The sequence below is a fragment of the Hippichthys cyanospilos genome, chromosome 2 (genome assembly GCF_059441005.1).
Source record: "Hippichthys cyanospilos isolate Australia breed blue-spotted pipefish chromosome 2, RoL_Hcya_1.0, whole genome shotgun sequence".
NCBI classification, from domain to species: Eukaryota; Metazoa; Chordata; class Actinopteri; order Syngnathiformes; family Syngnathidae; genus Hippichthys; species Hippichthys cyanospilos.
This window is the reverse complement of record NC_142370.1, coordinates 34,516,161-34,533,697: the sequence shown is the minus strand read 5'-3', so window position 1 is coordinate 34,533,697 and position 17,537 is coordinate 34,516,161. Positions and strand designations below refer to the sequence as shown.

Here is a 17,537-nt window from a genome sequence, read left to right as displayed (position 1 = left end):
TAACATTGCATCGTTTTACTCGGTTTCATCTGTGGTACAATTGGTATTTTCCATGTTACCGTGTATAACACGCACCAACACTTTGGCAACAATGTAAAAACTATAGTAAAACAGAATACATCCTAAACTCTTCAAATTCTCTTGTGTTCATATCCCTAAGTTATATAGTTTTTGTGCGTTAAATGTGTTTCAGATTTCCCACACTGTGAGCGGTCAGTGAACGCCTCGCGATAGTAACTTTGAATTGTTTTTTTTCTTTTCCTCTCAATGCAGCTCAAGTTTATTTTACCATAAATACCTGAAGTTGCGCAACATCTGTGTTTCACCAAGTTTACGATTGTGCGTATATATGCCAAAAGACTTATGTTTTGATTAATTAACAATCGAGTGAAATGGAATCAATCTGTGTTCTCTAACAGGCGCACTCTTGGTTGAATCAGCTGGAAACATAACTTTCACACGATTCTCTTATTCCTACGTGTGAACAAGGATTTACTCGGACGGTGGTTCAGCCCGCTCGCTTCTTTTATTGAACATAACACCGTGACAACCTCAGCTTACACGAGCTGCCGTCAGCTGCAACTGATACTGCTTGCTAACAGCCAACTTTAGCTCGCCCCAGTACAGTAATTATTGGAAGTAAGAATAGGGCCGATATAAAAATGCGCATCTGTGTGTCAAAACGTGGCTTATGTGGCTGACAGATCAATCTTCCGCAAATGGTGTTGATTTAAAAAAAAAAGAATCGAATCTGATGGTTACTGTTTATAGGACACACCCATACTTTTAGCTTTCATTGCAGGGGGAGGGGGGGGGGGTATGTCTTATATTTGGGGAAATACGGTATATCACAAATGTTTTTTTTTTTTTTTTTGCTTTCCATTAGTCTGAAACAGTATCTAATCTACATAATCAGTGTCTGACAAGACGGGAAGACGGCGGGAATGGCAGCCTTTGAAGAGCTGCCGTTAAGCTGACAACATTTTGAAAACGATTTTATGCTACATATGGTTTCCCACAGCGAGTTGCACCTTTCTGCCAGAGCCGTCAGTCAAGCATTCCGTGGGAGGCGCGAAGGTGAAAAACCGGCAGCGCCGAGGAGGAGGATGCACATCGCATCTGTGACACATGACGGCACGGCGCCATGTTTGCCTCCGTGATGATGATGAGTAGCTGTGTCTGATAGAAAGCCAACGAGGGCTAATTTTGCCTTGCAAATGTTTACGTTTAGTCACTCAAAGGGTCTGGCTCACCCCGAGAAAGACCTCCAGAATGAATGTGAAAGAGCTTTTTGGAAGAAGAAAAAAAAAAGACTTTTGGCTGATGTGGATATATGACAGTTGACACACAAAACAGCAATAATAATGTAAACAGACAACGTCAAAAAGAAAGCAAACGGATGCAAATGAGTAACTAATTACCTCAAGTATGCCTCCTGAAAATAAATACATAAATAAATAAAGGGATGGATAGATAGACAGATAGATAGATAGATAGATAGATAGATAGATAGATAGATAGATAGATAGATAGATAGATAGATAGATAGATAGATAGATAGATAGATAGATAGATAGATAGATAGATAGATAGATAGATAGATAGATAGATAGATAGATAGATAGATGTATTATGTTTTTTTTGTATTCATATTGTATTAAAGAGAACAAACCTTGCCATCAGTTTGTGGAGCTCCTGTTTGTGTTTTTGGTCTTCTGCTGCGATAGCGTGCTGAGCTTGCTGCTGCATCCCTTGCACAAAATGCTGCATGTGCTGGAAGGCATCAATCTGAAAAGGCAGAGAAAAAAAAATTAAAACTTAAATAAACCACATAAACTTCTGCATAATCAATCATCATTTCTTCAGGGGGTTTGAATTGGTTTGGATTTCATGTATCAAATTCTTACATTTTAGAATTGTTGCAACCTTGAATCACAACAAATCACATTAATTGAGATAATATTACCTGTAGATTTTTATGAGCAATGCAAAGTCGGTATATTTTGGTATAATTCAATCCAACCTTTGCGCTAACTTGTTGTTTCTTTGAATTTTATTACCTTAACCGTTGTTATGTATTGTAACATCAACACCATTTTATAAACTACTGTCCTTGACTTCTGAGTTTCCCATCATTTTTTCGTCCATATGTAATACGATGAGGCAATTACACATTTATATGCTTTGAAAGTCCTAACAGCCCTCTGAAGAAAACCCAAACTACAAAGTGGCCCACAACCAAAATGAGTTTGACATCTGTGCTGTAACAGTACACAAACTACATTCATTTGAAATGTCTTTTCACTTGCCAAATATAAAACAATTACTCGGGAGTCTTACTTTGGAAATTACCAGATAAAACTCGAGTCTCAACTCTCCCCCGAATCAAAGTTTCCCGGCTGGACTTTAATTGCAAGGAATTTATTGGAGACTCAATGCTATAATGCCATAAATCATACGCCGCCGCTCTCCAACGACTGACTCATGCGCGTCTGACGTTACGAGCCGCCTTTACGGCGGGATGCAGTTGTGATGGAAATATAAACGATCGCGGCCTGAGGTCGACGCGCTGAGTCGATCCGGCCCGGCCTATATTAATAATATTGAGCGTTCACCAGGCTGATGGCTTGAAACTGACGACTCCTTTCCATCGCCAAAGGGAAGCGAAAAGAGAGTTTGCTCGCGCTTACCTTGCGGGCGCTCTTCCACATATACTTCATATAAGCATAAGTGACGTGCGGGTGGGCGGTGGGGAGTGGGTGATCGAGTTGCTTGGAGGGGTCAACGCCCAAAAGGAGCACCAGGGTCTTGTGGGCCAATGCCTGGAGGGAAGCGGAGGGGAATCTCAATCACAGGCGAATGCATCACACCATAAAACAGGGCTTCTTCGTTATATTTTGCAAGGCCCCCCGGGAAAGAAGAAAAAAAAAAAAAACACCCAACACACACACACTTGCAAAACCCACCTGGATTATTATCAATAAAAATGTCTATAATCGACATAAGAAATAAGCAATATAAAACTTTCAAATGTTCACTACTTTTTACAGCATATATATATATATATATATATATATATATATATATATATATATACACACACACACACACACACACACACACACACACACACAGTAATATATAGTAAGGCTTTTTTTCTCGCAAAAACTAGTTTAAAAAAATTTTGTTTTTTTTGGCCAAAAAAATGTCCAGGTATTGCAAGGCTTTTTTTTTTTTTGGGGGGGGGGGGGATAATAATAAAAAAATAAATAAAATAAAAACATACAGTTGGACTTTCTCTTTGGGAAAAAAAGACCATGTTTTTTTTTTTTCAAACAAAAAATGACCATTTGACCAAAATGACTTTTTCTTCGCACAAAACGACCATGTTGAGTAAGGCGTTTTTTTTAATTTCACAAAAAAGACCACATAGTGGTTAAATGTCTGTCTAAGCAGGAAAAAACCCAAGTCCATCAAAGTGCCTGAAAAAAAGATGCCAATCTTTTTTTTTTTTTTTTTTTTAAATCACAATACTTGAAAAACATGGTAAGAACAAATCCTTTTCTCTGGGGGTCATCCTAGCCCCCCCGGGGGTCCCGCCCCACTATTTGAGAAACACTGCCATAAAAGCAGACACCCAATGATGACCCTTTGTCATTTCGGAGAAACGTTTACGTCCTGACACCTTAATTATATAAGACCCGTGACGCATCTTTAGCGGAGCAGGCACAAATACTGTAAGTTAGGAGGGTAAAAAGGAGAAAAAGAGTGGTCAGTTTTTCAAACACCCTGTTCTTCCCATTCCCCATGACGCTTGCCACTGCTTTCACTTTCACTTACATCACACGGAGCGGTTCAAGCGTTTTGTGTGATGTCTGCGACGCTTTGCAATCAATGAGAAGAAGGCCCAGATGAAAGATGGAAAATGACTTGAAATGAGCAGCCTTGCAAATGATGCTTTCAAAGACCCATCAAGGGTTCCTTGCCACTGGATCATAGATCAAAAATGGAGGAAAAAAAAAGGTTGAAATGCTTGTCACTTGCACACTTTGCATTTGTAACTGGGAAACAGATGAAACAAAACATTGCATTCCACCCAATTTTTATGGCGTTACACAGAATTGTGCGTAAATGAAAGGTATTTTAAACATTCCACAGTTAATTTATTTAATCCCAAAAACATGTTTTTTTTGTATGTGTTCAGTTATTAAAATCCAGGTACTTATTTGTAGTTTTTTCAAATGTTTGCTAAAAGTGGCAGATGCTTAATGGAGTATTAAAATAATGGATTACTAAATCAATCAGTTCGTGTAATTAATTTCTAAAATACTATGTTTGTTGGAGTACAAGCAACAACTTTTTTCTCATGATTTGAGCCCTGCTGCTTATAGTCTAGTGTGGCTTATAGGCAGTGTTTTTTTTGTTTTGTTTTTATTTATTTTTTTGCTAGCGGCCAGGAGGCAATCCACCGGTAGAGCAAATGTGTGTATCTGTTCAAAGTGTCAATCAATGACTATGTTAAAAAATATAGAAAAAAGAAGAAGCGATTGAAGTATTGATTGCGAGTTCTAAATTTGAACGATGATATCATATCTTTGGCATTTTATTTTTTAAGAAATATGAGGTTTTATTTTCATACCGACCTTTCTAACAAGGCCTTGAAATTATATATTCATGCGCCTCCATTCATATAGTCAGATGTAACATAATTCTCAAGTTTTTGTCTCTACATGGCACCACAATGGATGTCAAAGAAAAAACAAAAACATATGATTGAACTGATGAATGTCAGTTTTGAGGGAATTCACATCCTGAGTTGGATGTGAATGGTATGTGAATTGCAACTACCGTCTTTGTGTATATATATCCCGCACTCACGCTTTTTAAGAAAGCAAAAGTAATGGGACATTTGGCTGCTTAGTTGTTCCATGGCCAGGTGTGTGCTATTCCCTCTTTATCCCATTCACAAGGAGCAGAAAAAAAAAAAAGTTTTCATATCACGTCTGCTATTTGCATTTGGAATCGGTTCCCGTCAGATCCGAAGAGTTCTCGGCATCAGTCAAGCTAGCCATCGTTAGGCTGAAAAATCAAAACAAACCCGTCATGGAAGCGATCAAAAACATAAGGTTTGGCTAAATCAAGGGTTTGGAACATTCCTAAAAAGACAAAAATGTACTGGTGAGCTCAGCAACACCAAAAGACCCGGAAGACCACAGAAAATGACTGTGGTACAAATTCTTTCCCCGGTGAAGAAATCCCCCCTTCACAAAAGTCGGCCACAGGAGTCAAGAACACTCTCCAGGAGGTACAGGAGATGTGTGTCTGTCAAAGACAACGGCAGAAGACTTCACCGGGGTAAAGAGGCTTCACTAAAAAAGGAAAATGTTCAAAATCAGAAAGGCTTGCTATAATGCTTTGAGGGACGCAAGTGATTTTCAAATAATATATAAAAACAACATATATCAAACATGTGTCTCGGTTAAAGGTGTAAACGAAAAGACGTGAATCATCCATCCATCCTCCCCACAGCTATGTCCGTCCAGTCATTAGATCATCATGAACAACACATGAATAAAATATAGAAAACAAGCAGTCGGACTAGCTAGGTTTTTGTACTCCCGCACTGAACTGGAAAATCCATACATCCATTCGTCATGTCTGCTCATCGGTCAATCAATCGGTCAAGTTTATTTGTATTGCCCTGAATCACCAAAGTCTCAATGGGCTTCAAAGGTGAAAAGTTATACAGAGACTTGTTTTCATTATAAATACACAACAGCATCTCCAGAACAAAGCTCCCAGAAGGCGAAGGAAAAAAAAAACAAATAGGGGAAAATAAGAAACCTTCAGAAAACAAGCTATAGGACGAGTTAAGTTTTGGTACTCCCACATTGAACTGTAAAATCCATCATCCATCCATCCAGTCAATAGTCATGTCCGTCCGTCCATCCATAAGCCATGTTGATCCATCCATTAGCCATGTCCATCCATCCATTAGATCCATCCATCCATCCATTAGATCCATGCGTCCATCCATCCTAAATGTTTTAATGGTTACGTGTGCAAATTCAACCAATCAAACGATCAATCGCTCGATCAATCAATCTATCAACCAACCAACCGATCAGATGCAAACCATTGGTGAGCCGCAAAAAGAGGAAGGCCAAATTAGAGTCCCCCCCCAAAAAAAAGGGAAAAAAAACTGTCAGGACCAATTCCATTTTTGTGGAAACTGTATCTGCTCATATTCAGCCAAACACTTCAGAACGTCTTGGTCTGCGCTTCATCGTGCAGACGGACAATGACCTGGAGCATGCTGCGAAAGTGACCAAGGACTTTGCAGCCACCCCGTTGTTTGTGGCAAGTAAATCTACAATTTGAACGTGATTGCACTTTCTTGCGGGAAAAGCACTTACCAGACGTCCACTCTTTCCACACAGGCTAGCGTATTTCAACCACGTCCTCATATCTTCGTGGGGACTGATGACAAGTGACCTGACCATCAGGATCCTTTGCCAGTCCTCCACGATACGCTGACAACCCTGAAAAAGGAAAAAGACGCGCACAAACCAAAAGGAAGGGGAGAAAAAAATAATCTTGTTACGGTCTTGAAAGCGAGACATGATTGTACACAAGAGAGCCGTGGACCCAAAACCCCGGAGGCTATTATTGCCAGTTCTGACACCCCCGCACGTGAGTCTGGTTCCACGTGCCAGAACAAAAAACAGACATTTTTTTATGTATTTTCAAGAACGAAACCCTGGCACCCGACGCTCTGATATGATTTACATAAGGAAGGCGGTCTTATAAATTCTCCTTTTCGCGTGAAAGAGCAAAATGGCGTAACTCGATATTTGAAGTCTAGCAATAAAGCGGCGACCGTATTTTGATCCGTTTTAGAGATGGGCGAAAACTGCGCGGCGGTGAAGTTTCTGTGGGGATCTCAGTTTTTACAGTTTTGGGTCAACTTGACAGAAGGAAAGGTCTGGAAAAACGGATACGCATGCTCGTCGCCTACAAGTATTACACGGGAAAAAAATCCAATCGGATAGAAGGCGTAGTAGAAGAATAGATGGATGAGTTCAAGGGTCGCAGTGTTTGGTCACTCAAGGTTATGGCTCAGCTCAAGGAAAAAAAAACAAACCCTGGGATTGAATGCGAAAGAGGGTCACGAGATCCCAAAGAAAATCCCATCTTTCCACTGGGGGGAAAAAAAAAAAAAAAAACAGTCTGATCAGAGTACATTTATTTTACAGTGGCAGGAGTTCAGTGCGTCTGGAAATGTTTTCTCTTCAACTGTCAAGACCGAAAGCTTTGAAAAGTCAGAGAAAAGAATTTGCCAGGTGCCATTCCCAACCGTGAGAACGAAATGGAGGGACCGGGATGAAACGAAGCTACTTGTGATTTGGAAGTTTATCGGTGAGGCGACGACAAAGTCGAAAGACGGGCCGACGAAGCGAATTAATTCAATTAATTTGAAAAAGTGAAGGTGTGAAAATGATGTTTACAATAGTACTTAATACTTCATTGTGGGAACTGATGGGATAGTCGACTTATTTCGCCAGGCTTAGCAGTCAAAAGTTCATATTGTGTCTTTCATCAAGTCTTTTAGCAGCAACCATTTTGAGATACTCCCTTAGCCAAACGCTTGAAAAAATATATCAATAACGGAGTGTCCGAGCTCTTAAAATTTGAGAAAGTATATCATTGCAATTGAATGAGTTCATTTGGTAACAAATTTTTTTATGTACAATTAAAATTTAAAAAATATATATTTTGTTTCTTTTGCTGCCGGGTGAAAATGACCTTGCACGTGCCGATGTCTCGGTTGTTGTCACGAATGTCACATGGCTCACAGGTGAGCTATGATTGGTTGTTACTCGAGCCTTGGGCACAGGTGTCATTTTCATTTGACAGCAAGTAGAAAAATGTGTTTTTCAAAGGTATTAATAGAGGAAGAATGACCTCAAATTAGTCAAATAAGCAAGTTGTAAACTTTATGTTAAAACTGACTGGAAATCAGTACTTTTTATTTTTGTCCTAATATTTCCCCACAGGATTGTTTTAAACATGAAACGTATACATAAACGTAATATCTTCCAATACGATGGATTCAAATCGTAATCGTCGAGAATGATTGAAGAAAAATTTTGATTTGATTTGGAGCCCAAATTACCAGCAACATTTTTCAGCTACTAAAGCCACTATTTTTTCCAACCAAAGGACAAAAACTACATTTCTACCCTAAACTAGAATTAACGAATAGTATTATCATTCATAAATAACAATGAAATGAGGATTTTTTTTTTTCCAAACAACCGATTTCTTTGACGTCACCCGTGCGCCGCTAAAGTTTATGGGGGCTAATAATCGCATCCTGACGCAATGGTTGTTTACGATCAGCAGCGGGGCTGTTCACCGTTTTCATGGGCGCCATTAAGCCTTTCGATCCAATACTGACGTTAAAAGAGCTGGAAACTATTCCATCACTCAATTGCAAGCCTGCACTTTGACAGAAAGTCAGCAGCAAGTTTATCCAAGCTGGCCGAGGTAGCGCTATTATCTGCATTACTTCGCTGTGAATAAATTCTTTTTGACTGCCGCCAGACTGCTTTCTTATAGCTCAACAAGAACAAGTAAAATGCGGGTTTTGTTCTTAGAAGCATCTCCGTTTCATGTACATGGATTTGTCTTCTTTTTGCTGTGTATTCTCTGGGTTAGTTGAGATTTTTTCCCCCCAAAAATGAAAGACAAAAGTATGGGTGCATCCTGTAAACGCTAAATTAAAGATTATAAATATATTTTTTTTATTCAAGGTCCGTCAGCCACATAAGCCGGGTTTTGACGCACAAATAAAAGACGTGAGCAGACTGAACCACCGTCCGAGTCCATCCTTGTTCACATACAGGAATATCACTAAAATGGTGAGGATCATGTCAAGGTTATGATGTCTCCAACCGGTTCAATTAAATGTCAATTAAGCACCAATTTAGCAGTTGATTTTGTGAATTTGTAAAGGTGGTTTTTAAGGGTGATGTTTAATGTAAAACAAGAAATGATTCAAATTAATTTCATTTATTGCGAGGCCCACCCTAAGGTAGATCGATGCTTCAAACATCTCAATATGTAATTGAGAATTATTCCGAAAAAAGGACAGCAATAAACGCTGGCAACATCAGCAAAATTGAAACCTCTTTTAAGATCTCTTGACGTCCACTTTTCCTTTTAGTTTTAATATAAATGAACATTTATAGCTTGCGTTAAAAAAGGAGAAGCTATTCATAGCTTTCTTAAATGCCTCAAATACGTGGTACCAATTGTAAATATGGCTTGTAAACCACACGTCCAGCTTTCTGATACTTTTGCTCGATTTTGATCTCGATTTCACAAAATCACAAATTATTCAAATTCGTTTGATTTATTGTTACTCAACTGTCTGATTTTGATTGCCCTAACAAGGAGGATTTTTTTTTCGGGCTTTTCCAAGGCCCTTTTTTGGGGCATGGTCGAAGACTCGCCTCTCTGAGCGCCCCCGCATGGCGCACCCCCTTAGCAAGGATTATAATCGGAAAAACTATTTCTCTTTTTCTAAAACAAGTCTGTTGATAAGAACAACATTGGAAAAAAAAACATTTGTTTTTTGCGGTTGGGCAGGACCATACATTGAGAAAATTCGAGTAAAGTTGTTATATAAAAGTCCGATTGGGAGACAGACGAGATTTCCATGCTTCCCGATTCTAAATCTTGGCTGGGGAACGACTCGTGGGTCCTTGTGTTTATGACGTTTGGCATATTAAGGTGCCCTTGAGCAACAGTAGCCTTTTCAACATCTGCTTGAAGCGGCGTTTGAACTTTTCCCACGTGTGCTCATACGTCACGCGCGAGAGCCTGATGTTACCTGAAGCCTCTCCCACCATGTTTCCCTGATGATGTCCCTCCTCTCGGGCACCAGCTTGTACTGGATCACCTCCTCCAGCTCGGACAGCATCTGGCACGACACCATCGCCTGGGAAGCGCACGAACCCGATTTAAAGGTTGAAATTTATGGGGACGGGATCCCATACATGTACAGTAGAATGGGACACGTGCGCGGCCGTGGCCAGAACATGGTCTTTACCAGTTCCTCACATGTCAGCGTTAGGGAAACGCACGAGACGCTTGGAGAGAGGTTTTACACCCCTGCGGTCATGCGTGCTACTCGGCTAATATTTGGAGCGGAAAATGGCCTTTTAAATCACAAATAACTTCGGGATAATCTGAGCTTGTGCTTAGAAACTTGCTGTTGTGGGGCTGAAATTTATGGTTTCAAACTTCAGGGGAAAAAGCCTTTTTAATCCACTGTTAGGTACAGGTGGCGAGTAAAGCCCTGTTGGATTTCGTCAATTGCTAAACTTTTTATGCGAGGTGTGTCAGCAAAGTTCCAGAACTTGTGTTACAAGAAAAACATACCGCAGCGATAGGAGTTGCATTAATTACGTGGCCATACCTTGGGCACGGTCTAAAAGAGATGGACCACATAGATTTCTCAGCCCTCCGCAGATGATGAAGAATACGTGATTGTGGGCGCCGTTATGTTTAACATCCTAATGTGTTGCTGCACCGTTTGTGGCCAAACACCAGCTGCTACAACTGCGTGTGCGTTTCCCATTATGTACTAATATCAAAGTCATAAAAGTCTTTGATTTTCAATGAGTTTATTTCATCTTGACTTTGTGTAAGTTAGTTTGAACTAGTTGTTGAATGTTTTGTTTTAATTTGGATCAGATTACTTTTAGCATGAGTTATTTTTAAGGATTTGACAATTCACAGTTGAAACCAAGTATTGTGTCATGAAATAAACTACAATTCTCAAACTACAAATGGATGTAGAGCAATATCAAAATAAACCAATTTAAAATGGGCCTAAAAAGCTCATGTATGGTATGATTTGACAAACACAAAAACCTGTTTTCCTTTGTTAGTGTTGTTCGGCTTACAAATGCAAGTGTTTACTTTAACCCTTGTGCAGTATTTTGAGAAATTGTGGGTCAATTTCTTCCACATAATTCTCGCAGTATTTTAGCCAATATTGGTGCACTTCTGGAAGAGTGCTAACTAAGTGGTCCATATTTGAACATGGACATGTCACCATTTGGCTGAAATTTCAGCTCCCTGTCCTCTCTCAATGCCTTTAAGTTGACCGTGTGTGTGTATATATATATATATATATATATATATATATATATATATATATATATATATATATATATGGTAACGTACCCCATATGCTCGACTGTAGCTCTCTCCTGCCATGGCCGTGAGCTCAGCATCAAGAAGGTCTCTTGCTTTGTCAATGCACTGCAAAACAAATAAAACATAATTACAGATGTTGGGATGTTGACAACAATGCGCTAAGGCACAAAAAATGCACCCAGTCGGTACGCAACGATAGTTTTCGGTTGGAAAAAATGTTGTGTAAGATGCAGGGTCACTGAAAAGTAAGCGTGCTTGATGTCCATCTATGGAGTAGACTTCTGGAGCCATTCAAAAAGTTTCAGCGCTGGCTACTGATTCAGAACCGTGCTATTAAAAATATTGAATCAAAAGCAGCTGGTACCGGGCCGCTTCAAGAATAGGGCTCAGTGGATGACCGCATCGTTGTTAGCAAGCGCTGCCAACGGCGACACGGGAGTGTGACTAATAAGACGAAGTGTTGAGTGGTCAGCGTTTTGCAAAATGAACTGTTGAAAGCAACCATGTCCGAGACACATAATATCAGGTGCGGAGCAATAAAAAAAGAAAAAGAATCGAAGCGCTCATTAGGAATGCATAATACAAAAAGATCTGTTCCAACCACCGCCGCGCATGATGTCACTATTTTGCAATACGATCATTCAAAGAGCATCAAACGATGAACTCTGTGCATGGACCAATCTCAATAATTGGCCTTAATGAAACCAAAAGGAAAGAGAAAAGGAAGGTTGCACAACTGTACTTAAAATTATGGAACCTCCAGCGCAAATGAAATTTACAGACATAAACTAAATTGCAATGATGCAAGAATTACATTTGCCCAACTCACGTTACAGTTAATAGCTAAAGCTGATGTTAGGAAACTGGTAGTCAAAGTTAGTAGTGAGATTAGAACATCATTTTATTGGTTTAATATTTTCATTTGGTTAATTTATATATTATTGCTTCATTTAAATATTTTCAGCGAGGGAGGCACATTGGCGATTACATTTTTGTCGTTTTTTCTCAGTGAATAAGATATTGCTTTTATACTTTGACATTGAAAAGATAACTTATTTTTACACTTGTGTGAGACATGCAGACGAAACATAAAACATTGTCTTCACGGTTAATACTGGATTTGTAATGGTGACAGCTATCCAAAAATCATTATGGAAATGGGCCAAGTAGTTTGTACTTTCTCAATATTTATTTTTTGTATTCATGAATACAGTCAAAAAAATTCCAAGACTAATAATGATTTTCGTATGAAGAAATGCAGCCATTGCTGTGTGGGCCCTAACACTTTCAGTCTGAAGAAAAACAAAGAAACTCCTGTAAACGAAACAAATCAAAAAACGCGTTTCGAACCGTAAGAGGTGAGGGGAAAAAGCGGCATTTAAATCCAATCTTTCAAGACGTGCAGTATTCTGAACAGGGCCCTTCCCAAAGCACATGTTCTTTGTTTTTATTAAATACCTATTCGTCATCTGTAAAAGTCACACTATTTGGAGCTGTCAATCGAAAAAGTCTTCAACCACGGCCGACGATTGAGGACCTTGTAACAAGCCGGGGCAAACAGCTGTTTCAGCCCAACTACCAGTAATTATTTTTCACAGGGAGCTACGGGAAAGGAAGTTTGGTGCGCCAAAACACCTGCGCGGGCACGCACAACAAGACGCCGGACCGCGAGAGGGAGGCGGTTCTAGGAAGAGGTGACGATGAGGTCTTGTTCTTTCCAGCTCCACTTGGTTTTTGTTGACACCTGAATAAGTGCGGCGGGGCCCTCGCCGGACCGGCGCGGTCCAGACGGCTCCTGATAAATGCAGTGTCTGCTTTTACGAAAGCTATGCATTTACGTGCTCCCTCTGACATGACCATAGCGTTCAAGCATGGTATGAATGCTGCTTTATTAGGTGCTTTGGGACAAATCGCCCTCTGCAGACACAAACGTTGGTGTGAAGTCTGTCCGGAGAAAGATTCAAATATGTATAAATCAAATAAATACAGGCTAGAGGGACGATTATATCGCCGGTGATGTTACAGAAGACTGATTCACTGGTTTTGCTAAGGTTTCACGCATCATTTCTGGGACAGACAATTTACGACAAAGTAGGGTAAGGCAATAAATCGAATTTGAAATTCCATTTAAAAAGAACATTTGGGGGAAAGAAGCTACATTATAAAATCAAGATTTTGCAAAAGTGGTTGATGCTGAATGTGTGCTTTACAACACATGTTTACAACAGCGACTTACGACTTATTGCGCCATTAAAAGAGACAGTCCACTTATATAGCCAATTTTACAGGTAAAAAGTGAATATTTTATTGATAAATGACTTTTAACACCAGCCATTTTTAGACTTTCTCTCATGTGACACGTGGAAATATTTAAAACATTCACACAAACACATATCACATGACTAACAGGTGAGCCGTGGTTGGGCATCGTAATTGTATTAATTGTATGTGAAAAATATTTTGGTTATCAAATTAATTATACACTAAATGTTCACTTTTTACGCTAAAATGGCAAAATGATAGCGATATATATATATATATATATATATATATATATATATATATATATATATATATATATATATATATATATATATATACACACACACACACACAAATGTGTGATGGCTGCAGTTCTTCCTTTAAAATCGTAACAGCGCAGACTGAAGAAAATGGAGATTTGATTTTTCGGCCATATCGCCCGGCCCTCCTAGAAAGCCACCCGAAACTATTCACAGACACAGATCACCTTTGGGATTGAAGGAGCACATGTCTGCCTGAGCGGCAAAACAAGCAGTCCATATGAAATCAAAAGAATTTAAGTGTGAGGATTAAGAACCGCATCCGGAGGACTAGACTGAGCTCATGTTGACATTTAAGCTTCCACTCGTGCTCCATCTGCTTTTCATTGCTCATTATTCATTTTGAGTGGCCTGGTGTCAGTAAGAGTAAAGAGTCTGCTTTCCCTATTCCTTCAACGCCGCATCCTATAGGCCACACCTGGATCTAATCTCCGCCTTGGAGGGGGGTGAGAGAGGGGGGGCCCGGGAGCACAGAGAGCAAGTCTCGGGGCTTCGCGGCGAAAAGGGGACGGGGTGGACCGATCCCAGGAAATTGGAGGAACAGGTGTTTACTCGTGTCGATGTTTTCATTCGAAATTTGGGAACCTATTCCAATGAGCGCATCTCATTTGCATCAAGGTCTTGGCTCTAAGGACATGGACTTGGGCCGTCGTGACCCCTTGCAGCGTCCTGTTACGTCCCGGAAAAATCACCATGAACACACTGCAGCAATGGCGACTATTACGTGGATTCTGTACATACGCTTGATGTAATACTCCTCCGTGCCATAGGTGGCGATAGTCACTGTTCCTACCGCATGGTGTACATTTACCCAATGCGTTGTGGAATGCCTGGCGTCAGTTCGTAGCTTTATTAAAATGCGAATAAAAAGACTGCTCTCACAATGGATCTCCTCGTGCTCTTCTGTCCACATATCTATAACCACCGAACACCAAGTTTGGGATGTGAAAAAACAAAACAAGAAAAACTATGCGATTCTTGATAAAGCGGCGCATTGTAAAGGTTTGGACTTTCGCGCCACTTGTTTTTCAGCGTTCATCACTTCCAATTCTCAATTCGCAAGCTAAACAGCCACTCAGGGTGAAGATTGTTCAGACGGCCCCGACCAGATTCGACATGCTGAATCGGCAAAAAAAAAACTTTAACGACGCCCTCGCGACGAAAGCCACACCACGCTGATGGTGCCCTTCCTATCTTTGGATCAAAAGTCGAATCGGTAAACGGCTTACGAGAGCGCAGGGGAGTCCAAACTCTGCCCTCAAGGGCCGCTATCCTGCATTGTTTTTCACGTTTCTTTACACGACACACCTGATTCGAATGATCAACATGGTTATCGGGCTTCTGCTGATCATTTGAATCAGGCACACGGAAGACTCTCAATTCATCTTATCTCCCGAACAGGTTTTTCATCCGAAAAGTGTGTTTTAATGCTTCAAATGGCGGTTACATAACATTTCAACATCATATTGGTATCGCGTTATTGAAAAAAAAAACTGTCGTGAACATAATGAGACGATGAGGGAATTCAGTCGAGTCTGGAATATACGTAGACATTTTTGTTCTTTTATAGTAGTTTGTTCTATGAGGTAAACTTTGAATGGATCGCTCAAAAGACTAATGGAAATTCCAGAAACTGCATTCCCATGGCATGGCTTTAGGTTTTCTAAAAATACAAGGCTTAATGCACTGCGCGGTAAATGGGGGGTGCAAGTTAGCTCCATTGGGCGTACTTCAAACGTGATGAGTTGACGTAACACACCTGCTGGGCCAATGAGAACAGGTCCTGATGCAGGGCTAGCACTGCCCTGTAGAAGGCGCCGTCATGCGTGTCTCTTGGGATCATGCATGTGTATTCCTCCATGCTGTCCCAGTGTCCTGAAGGAAAAACAATCACATGTGAAGAGAAATCCTCGAGGATGCCATAACGGCTACACCTCTGTGAATTACATAACATCAGGACACCAAACATGACTTGTGAATGATATGCGGTAAAGATAGTCTTTATATACATTTTGCTGGTTCGCCGACAAACCACAGACCGCAAATCTTAAGGAATGCGTTTTGATTGTGGCACATGTTATTCCTCCGCCATTATAATTATATTAAGTCAATATTGTGGTTGGCAACGTTGGTATGCCAGTGGGGCGAAAAAGTACAGTACGGCGGACCCTCGGGTTACGGCGTTCCCGGCTTAGTTTTTTTTTTTTCATATTACCAAGTGGAATACCACGTTTTTTCGTCCCCTCTTTGCGGCATTTTTCCCGCTTTACGGCATCAACAACTGTCATGGCCTGTGGGGTTGGCTGCGTTTGTATTGTTTTGCCTCCCTCTTCAGGTGCTTTTAGGTAATTGCTCTTATTTTCTGTAAGCCTCAAACTGTCTGCACTGCAACACGTCACTAAGATGCCGGTCTGCTATTGGTCGACATCACTAAGACGCCAATATGCTAAAGACTTGATCTGGTGTGAGCGCTTAGAATATGGTATTTATTGTGCATTTTAGTGCTTAATTCAAACGTGAATTGGTTAGCCATGGGTCCTACGATTGCTAGCGATGTTAAAGGTAGAAGTAGGAATATTAGTATGGAAACGAATCAAGAAATACAAGGAAGGCTAGGCTAGGCTACCCTCGCTAGGGATCATGGTCGTAAATAGCTCAAGTCAATGTCAGTCAAAGTTTAATCAAATTTCATTTTCCCGTTATGTATTTTGTATTTATGATACTATTTAATTGTATACATGCATATTATATGTAAGTATCACTTACTATACTAGTTTGTTAACAATTTTTAATATGTGTATACAATTTTGATGTTTTTACCTGGGGCTTTACATAGGTTTGGATTGCCCGCCATTACGATCCCAACCGCGGAACGGATTAAGTGCGTATGGCGGGGGTCCACTGTAATAGAGTTACCTAGTCCCCAAGCGGCGGCGGCAGCCATTCGAGCCATCTTGGCCTGGGTTTCTTCACTGACAAGAGTCCACTCCTCGCAGCACTGCTGGTGCAACTGACCCCTTAGAAAACAGTGAAACTCAGCATGGGTTACAAGTGTACATATACAAGAAAAATAAAGTGCAATCTTGAATTCCTTAATGCCTTCAAAAGACTTGCGCAATTTGGAAAATGGATGAGGAGAACGAAAAAACAAATCGGAAAGGTATGCCGCTAAAGTTTGTAGAAGAAAAGGCTTTAGTGACTATCGGATGGAGATCTCGGTCGATGATGTCATTTTAACTCCATTTTGCGCAATGGCTAGTTTGTCAGTTTTATCCACAAAAAAGTCTTGTAATTCGCACAGACTTTCGTAAAAAGGTGGTGCACAGAATAATAAATGATCAAATTGTAGTGCGGTTCCAAATATATCACATGCGATATCACTGCAACATTTTTTTCCTCAATTCCGCTGCGAAGAGTGCATGACTCTCGCTGGCAAAATTCACACACATCATGACTGTTAAATTGGATCGCTCAGTTATGGTGGAGGTCTGCCAAGTCACCTCCAACAAAGATTACCGGTCGTCAAGGGGTGGAAAATGAGCCAAGGAAGAAGCCATTTAATTTTCGTGTCGAGCCAGACAAATTGGATGTACGGTATTTGAGCCAGGAACCTCTGACTGTACTCCAATGCAAACAGCGACAAACTTCGCCATGCCAAATTACATTCATCACTTAAAATTTGGATATGAAATGGCAATTTCTTTTATAGTGCTTATCGCAATT

The 17,537-nt window shown here is 40.3% G+C and overlaps 1 protein-coding gene across 1 annotated transcript in view; it reads right to left on the bottom strand.

The window, feature by feature from the left end:
* mtor (mechanistic target of rapamycin kinase) overlaps window positions 1–17,537 on the bottom strand; it is an 83,361-nt gene that overhangs the window by 21,807 nt on the left and 44,017 nt on the right. Inside the window, exons 31-37 of the mRNA XM_088405649.1 lie at window positions 16,731–16,831; window positions 15,574–15,689; window positions 11,260–11,337; window positions 9,899–10,006; window positions 6,417–6,542; window positions 2,691–2,822; window positions 1,673–1,788 (exon numbers count right to left, since the gene is read on the bottom strand). Coding sequence (XP_088261775.1) covers window positions 1,673–1,788; window positions 2,691–2,822; window positions 6,417–6,542; window positions 9,899–10,006; window positions 11,260–11,337; window positions 15,574–15,689; window positions 16,731–16,831 — 777 coding nt within the window. The remainder of the gene's footprint in view (window positions 1–1,672; window positions 1,789–2,690; window positions 2,823–6,416; window positions 6,543–9,898; window positions 10,007–11,259; window positions 11,338–15,573; window positions 15,690–16,730; window positions 16,832–17,537) is intronic.